The sequence below is a fragment of the Canis aureus genome, chromosome 9, assembly GCF_053574225.1.
Source record: "Canis aureus isolate CA01 chromosome 9, VMU_Caureus_v.1.0, whole genome shotgun sequence".
NCBI lineage: Eukaryota > Metazoa > Chordata > Mammalia > Carnivora > Canidae > Canis > Canis aureus.
The window spans coordinates 56,790,791-56,798,672 of record NC_135619.1 but is presented as its reverse complement, the minus strand read 5'-3'; the positions used below and the strand labels follow the sequence as shown (position 1 = coordinate 56,798,672).

Sequence of the window (7,882 nt, the reverse complement as noted above, 5' to 3'; positions counted from 1 at the left end):
CATTTCATAGGAAGAAAATTTATTTCATGTTGTGAATGCAAATTTTAGTAACAATTGTGTTTAAGTTACTTTTCTTTTTTTTTTTTTTTTTTAAGTTACTTTTCTAGGACGGTTTCCAAAGTGTTATTTCAACTACTTAAGATAAAATACATTATCAGGATGTACTATTTCAAAATGTCACAGGTGAGAAACACATGCCAAACGATAACACAACTGTTTAGTTATTAGTTACAAGTGAACTGGTGGATAAGTCATGATTTCGAGTGTGTATAATATTTCTACTAAGATGTCCAATCTCAATGATAATCAGAAATGGGTATTGCTATGGGGATATCCTAGGTGGGTTGGGGGACCATCTCTGCGGGGGGGGGGGGTGGACATTGGGCCCAGTAACCCTACTCCACAGACTTGAAACAACAAATGCTTCTAATTCCTTGGTGTGCTTCATGAACATTGAGAAGCAAATGCCATCTCTGCTTGGGAGGAAATTAAGGGACTGTTTTGACAGGTAATCTGAAGAGTACGTCTATATTAAAAGATTGATCCTAACCATTTTAAGTAAGAGAACACTATTGGGTAATAGAGATTATGTCCAATGATCAACAGGTTGGAAAAGGCTAGCAGTTTTGGAGAGAAGAAACTTCTCTTGATAGCTTTAGTGTTGCTTTGCCTGAGTGTTTGATAGCTTCCAATCCCTGGACAAGTTAAATGTTTTCAAGTTAATCTATACAGTGAAGTAGTAACTCTGAATAACCAAAATTTGCAAAACCACCTTTTATTCTGTTACGTGAATATGAGTCTGGTTTTGGCCTGATAATTGTAGCTGTAGAGATCTAGTAATTAGTTGAGTGATTTAGATCCAGCCCAACATGGATCAGACATTATAATCAAAAATGAAAAAAAAAAAAAAAAAGAAAGAAAGAAATGTCCTGGGTCATATATCCAGCCTCCAAAGAGAAAGAGGTGGCTGCACTACAAGATAGGAAAAATAAATTTTTCTTCCTTAGTGCTTTTCTTTTCTTTTCTTTTCTTTTTTAGTGCTTTTCTTTTTTGTCATGGAAACATACTTTAAGGGGAAGGGATATACATAGAGTTTTGAAACTGAAGAAGCAATCAGGCTCTCTCATTTCTAGACTTAGAAGTGGCCCAGTGATTTGTCCAAGCTCCAACAGTTACCTTGTGGCCCTGCTTTATTAATCAGTGGGTGATTTAGTGTGCCCTGCTCATAATTCCCACTTGCTGCTACTTAGAAATATTTCTAGGGTTCACGTATTTTATGCTATAAGACTAGCCAAGAAGAACAATTCTTACTTTGCTCAGCCACATAAGCTGAAATCTTGCCAGTTTTTTTTCCCCCCCTGGGCAACACCTAACAGTTGGGTCACATCAGGTAGGTCCTTGTGAAGAGATGATATAGTTTCAGAGGCTGAAATAACAACTAAGCTAAGCCTTTCCCCTCCTTCCACCTCATAATAGCTGCTTCATGCATGTATCCTGCTGGACTTTTCAGTTTCGAGGAATTCACATTCTCTTTGGTTGTATCCAAGAACATGAAGGTGGACCAAGCCAACATGGGGCTAATTCTATCTTGTGGTCACCAACTCAGTTAATAGCATTTGCCATTTGCTGAATCTTTACTATGAAATGCCATTTGAAAGTGAGAAGCTCAATGTTGACCTGGTTCAGTTAATATCTGTTGGACATCTTATACAATGTTGTTAAAGCAGTTAGCATCAAACAAGTTTTCTAGAAAGTGTCAGTTATCTTGATATCACCAGGGTTCAGAAGTGCTGGTAGCCTCTCTTCCTTCTGGGAGGTAATGATTAGGTGGTAGTGCTACCCCCTTTTTGGAGATGAAATTTGCCCCATGAAACATCACCTGCAAAGGGTTAGGTCAGCTGTCTTGTGTATATAATGAATTTGGAATACGTGTTCAAGAAACTAGATTTTCAGAAGTCCACCTGCCACTGCGAGTAGTATAGGGTCTGCTTACAGAACTGTTTGGTTATACTCTTTTGAGATTTGGCCCTGCTTATTTGGGGTTAGATGGGAGTTTTCAAGCAGTTCATACTCATCCTGCATGTTGGGGAGACTTTGCCTCATGTCCCGGGTAACCTTTTGGATCTGAATACCAGCACTATTCTTTGGAGAAACCCTCTGGCCCCGGTATGCCTGAGCCTGGCGTTTACAGATGCCAAACTTGCTGAGCAGGATAAATACATCCCTCTGGAAGGCTTTCGTGAAAATAGCATAGAGAAATGGATTGGCACAGGAGTTAAGTGGATAGAAGAGAACCAGCAAGATTTTGGAGTTGGTAACAGTGATGAGAGGTTTGTTCATAAGTGCTGACAGAGCGTAGAATGAGATTGGGGCCATGCACATGAAGTCAGTGAAGATCAATACAGCCATCTTTTTGGCAATTTTGGTGTCTTTGTCCCCCGGGTTGTACTGGGGATTTCGGACTGTGATGTAGATCTTCACATAACAGGAGCAGACAATGATAAAGGCAACTATGTTGAGCAACAGAACAAGGATAATATATGCCAGGGCAAGAGGTGTCTCAGTGTCCATGGGCAGGCAGATGCTGACCTTGGCATAGCTGCTTATTCCCACCAGAGGGAGCAGGGCGAGCAGGAAGCAGCAAACCCAGCCCCCAACCATGATGGCATATGCATGCCTGAGGCGGATCTTCCTGTCCAGGCGCATGGCGAAGGTAATGGCATACCAGCGCTCCAGGGTGATGACTGTCAGTGTATACACTGATAATTCACTGGCAAAGACAGTGAAGAAACCAGCTGTGTTACACCCAGGGCCTGTCTGCCAGTCGATGGCATGGTTGTAGTACTCAGAATGAGTGTAGAGGTCTACGGAGGCGATGAGGAGCAGATACATCCCCATGCAGAAATCTGCAAAGGCCAAGTTGCACATGAGAAAGCGTGGGACAGTCAATTTGTAGTGACTGGTAAGGAGGACGATCAGGACAAAGACATTGCCCAGGAGAGCCAGCAGACTAACAAACCACACCACAATCCTCAGGAACTTGTAGCCCATTATGTCTTCACAGGGGTTGAACTCATCTGACTTAGGAGTACACACCATGTCTTCATTGCCACCACACACAGTGTAGTCATAATGGCTATCAAAGGCCTGGAGGGTCTCTTCCTGTGGGTTTTTAAGCTCCTGCCCAAAACCGAGGATCTCATCTTCTTGTTCTTCGAAGAAGACATAATAATGAGAATTGCTATCGGTATCCTGGAACTGAGAGTTGTCCTTGTACCCAGCATGGCTGTCACCCAGATACTCTTCATATTCCTGGTCAAAGGGGCCATTCAAAGTATTCACAGATTTTCTCTGGCGCAGGCTCCGAATACTGCTTTCATTACACATTAAGGACTCAAGGATTCTGCAAGGCATCAGAAATAAGTCACTGTTTGCTGAAAACCCCTAACGGTCCCCATAACACTTAGCAAAATATGCAGAATACTTACTATGATCTACATGACTCCACAACATTGTACATGATCTAGTCAGGCCTGTTTCTCCTACATCATTTCCTATTACCCACCTCAGCTTCAGCCCTCTTTGAGAAAGTGTTCCTTTCTCAGAGAGGCCTTCCCTGATCTCTCTAAATAAATTGTCCTATGTTATGCTTATTTCTTTTATAGTAATATCTGATATCTTCTTATTTGCTTGCTTACTTTCTGACTTCCCCTAGTAGTACGTAAACAAAATGCAAGATGGCTCTTATCTGACCTATTGCTATGGGATAGGACAGTGCCGAGCACATGGTAGGTGCTCCATAAATATTTATCAAACAAATGAATAAATTGATTCTGTCTTGTAGGCATGCTCATGGAAGTGAGATTTGGTTTTTCACTAGCCCGCCATACTGACATCATGAGAGATTCTTTAACTGCTTCAGCTGCTGAGCAGATGTTGATTCACCTATGGTGCTCTGGTTAAAATGCCCAATGGACCACCTGTTCCAACCTGTTTGGAGGTTAATGAGAAATCTGGACCCTGATCCTGAGGTCCACTATAGCCTCCTGCCCATCTCTGGTCCTTTCCTAGCCAGAGCCACACAGCGTCCATATCAAGTCTGCTATCACCATCCCTGGGCCTCACTTCTGGCTTTCTGCAGGTGTTGGGCCCATACTGGCCTTCTTTGCATAGCCATTCAAGTTTCCCTTTTGCTTCTGCCCCCACAATGAGATCCTAGTTTATTTCTGGTTGCAAATATGAGTCAGAAAGTCCACCAGTAGATACTGTAGAGAAACTGAGAAGTGAATAAATGAAGAATGAGAGTGGTGTTAGGACACCGGGATTACAGGAGATACAAGCAGGGAATAAAGCAGAGTATAAGTGTAGGTGAAGGCAGCATGGGGAGGAGAAGGCTGTCCCTCCTTTGCAGCTTGCAAGTGGCCTGATAATAAAATAATTCATAACATGGCTAATATTTATTGAGAATTTAAAATATTCCAGGTCATTGCGATAGGTGTTTTCTATTCAGTCTCTCATTTAATCTTCTCAAAACCTCCGTTTGTAAGGATAACATTACAGTCCGCATTCAGAGAGGCTCAGGGAAGTTAGGTAAGTAGGCTGGAATAACACATTTAGAAAATGGCACGGTAGGGTACAAAGCCAGCTGAGTCCAAAGCCCCCTCCACACACACATAGCCAGTAAGCTGTGACATCTGCAAAATCTTAATTGCTTGTGTTCCTAAGTTTGTCCTCATAGTGGTGGCATCTACTATGTGTTGCCGTACTTAATGTGTGTTGAATCTGGAGACTGGGAATCATGTAGTATAATCTCTACAAGATTCTACACGATCCCCACACCTCCCTGCTGTGAACCAGTGACATTGGTTTTATTTCTCATCTGCAATCGCTTTGAGTCAGTGAGGGCATTGTGCCCTATGGATTTCATGTTTCTCATGGATGCTTCAACTCTTTCCACCTGGCTTTCAAACCACAAACCTTCTCCAAACCCAGAAATTAATGCAACTTCTACCAAGACCCTTTGTCGCTTATTCCAGACACCGCCATTTACCCTCTGATTTTCTTCTGATTCTTAAAAGCACAGCAGTGGCTTGGATAAGAAAGGTCAGCCCGTGTAAGGTGAAGGAAACTCAAGGAAAGTGGGAGTTTCTTTAGAGTCCAAGTGTTTCTTGCTATCAGCTCCTTTAGATGCTCCAGGCCTTTGGATGGCAGGGCAGTAACACTGGTGTAAGAGACATCCCTGGGAAGGAGAAAACAGAGAGTTGGTGAATATCCAGAGCCTTCTACTTCTTTTTTTTTAAAAATATTTTTAAAACTTTATTTATTCATGAGAGACACAGGCAGAGGGAGAAGCAGGCTCCATGCAGGGAGCCCGACGTGGGACTTGATCCTGGGTCCCCAGGATCACACCCTGGGCCGAAGGCAGGTGCTAAACTGCTGAGTCACCCAGGCTGCCCAAGAGCCTTCTACTTCTTGACTGGAAGGTCCAGCAGGCCAGAGATTAGTAGGGGTATGCTCCTTTCTCGGCTTGAATGTGAACTGAGTTCTTTACATACTGCCACTGGTCTAAGGAGGAATATTTGGCTTCCAAGTTGATATGTTACAAGGTACTCCCCATTTTTATTACTTGGAATTCCAGTATGCATCAATACAAATAACAGTTTAGCAGACATTTTATTTTATTCGTTGCCATAAATGCAATCAGAGGAATCAGAGGCAGATTATCAATTTTACTCCAGAAAATTATACCACATAGCTACTAAAAGGTCTCTAGAGGCAAGAGAAATATATTTGAATAGTCTTAAAGGGGACTGAATTGCTCTCAGGGTCTATGGGGACTAGGGATTTGGGATTAATAAACTGCTCACTGAAATGGACCTAAACTGGTATCATGGAAATCTTCTAATGATGCAGAACTTGGGAGTAGTGCCAGTAACCTGGTGAATCCATGACTGATAACAAACACCCCCGAGTTTCTTTAGAGGGCTGTAAATGTATTTCATGGAAAGAAAACTCCAGTATTTATAGTAATAATCTGAAATGAGATTCAAGTCACTTCCAAAAACAGTGGGGAAGGTGGTATGGCTGGAGTCAACACAGACATTAGTATTAGCTATTAAAGTAGGATTAATTCACATTGCAGTGTGATGTTTCTTTTTCTTTTCTCAGTCCCAGAGAGTCCAGTCCAGGTTATATATCTTGCCCCATCATTTTTGGCATTGAATAATAGCTTAAATAAAACCATGAATATTTAACCTAGTACCTCTTATTTTATATTTTTATCAATTAAATTTTACAATAAATTTTACAATTTTTAAAAAGACTTATTAACTTATTTTAGAGATGGGGGTAGGCACCAGAAGGAGAAGGAAAGAAGCATAATCCTGGCTGAGTGTGCAGGGCTCCATCTCATGACCCTGAGACCATGACCTGAGCTGAAATCAAGAGTCTGACACTTAACTGACTGAGCCACCCAGGCGCCCCGTTTTACAATTTTTTCATGATTACATTTAAGAATGTTTAATATAGGGATGCCGGGGTGGCTCAGGGATTAAGCGTCTACCTTTGGCTCAGAGCATGATTCTGGGGTCCCGGGATCGAGTTCCACATCAGACTCCCTGCATGGAGCCTGCTTCTCCCTCTGCCTATGTCTTTGTCTCTCTCTCTGTGTCTCTCATGAATAAATAAATAAAGTCTTTTAAAAAGTGTTTAATATAATTAGTAGTATCTTATTAGCAAGAAAATCCCAAAATTTACAGCTTCTTCCCCTATGTTATTCTAATTTGACTTACCTGGAATTTACATTCTCAGAGTTCAAGGTTTCTAGAATTTGCTAGTCATTTTTTACAAATATGAAGCTCTCACATTAAGCCCATTATTAGTACAGAACTGTGATTCTCAGAGAAGGGTGTCACATTTGCTCTTCTGTTTTGTATGTACTTTAAATTCTATAATTGAGCGTTTCCCAAACTTGCCTGATGGTAAGAATTACCCTTGGCACTTATTCCTATGTGTTCTCAGGTGATTTTTAACATTAAGCAAGTATGTTTGGGAAACTAGCATAAATGAACAACTTTGCTGTTAGAAAGAGAGTTGAGGGATTTGGGAGCTAGCCATAAATGCATTTTTGTGAAGTAAATGAAGCTAGCGTTGCTCTCCTGCCTCATCTGTCCTTTTGATGCAGCATTTTCTCTTTTAGCCATGCTGTCTTCAGGGGGTTACCATCTTTCTGCCTTCAGCTTTCTGTAAGCAACTTGTGTGTCTCTTTACCCAGTCAGTGATGCTTTCATGTCAATGAAACAAGAGAGCATCTCTTGGCTCATTTTCCCTGCTTTGCTGTCTGTTGGATACACTGATTGCCTGTGTTCATCTGACTTTATCCTTCCAAGTACTGTGTTTACACTTCAATACATATTTCTTGAGAGAACACTTTAGGAACCATCTCAGTTACTGAGTGGCAAAAACACCCAAAACTACGTGGCAACAAACGACAATCTTTTTATCATTAGCATAGCTTTTGAGGATCAGGAATCTGAACAAGGCATGGCAGGGATGGCTTATCGTTGTTCTGTTGTATCTGGGAAGCTGGGAAGACTTGAAGGCTGGGGCAAGTCAGTGCCTGGGGCTGGTATTATCTGCAGACTCCTTCACTTGCATGTCTGGGCCAGAGCTGAGATGACTCAAAGCTCAGCTCAGTTGGGACTGTTAATGTGGCTTCCCCGTGGGGCTTGGGCTTTTTCTTTTCTTTTCTTTTCTTTTCTTTTTTTTTTAAGATTTTATTTATTTATTCATGAGAGACACACACAGAGAGAAGCAGAGACACAGGCAGAGGGAGAAGCAGGCTCCATGCAGGGAGCCCGATGTGGAACTTGATCATGAGACT

The 7,882-nt window shown here is 41.8% G+C and overlaps 1 protein-coding gene across 2 annotated transcripts in view; it reads right to left on the bottom strand.

The window, feature by feature from the left end:
- Positions 1–759: 759 nt before the first annotated feature.
- The window catches only part of TSHR (thyroid stimulating hormone receptor), a 151,487-nt gene continuing 144,364 nt past the window's right edge, over positions 760–7,882 (bottom strand). For both annotated transcript variants that reach the window (XM_077910239.1, XM_077910238.1), the window contains 2 exons: positions 5,051–5,239; positions 760–3,403 (listed from right to left, as the gene is read on the bottom strand). In XM_077910239.1, the coding sequence (XP_077766365.1) occupies positions 1,990–3,403; positions 5,051–5,239 (1,603 nt within the window). In that variant the 3' untranslated portion in view covers positions 760–1,989. The remainder of the gene's footprint in view (positions 3,404–5,050; positions 5,240–7,882) is intronic.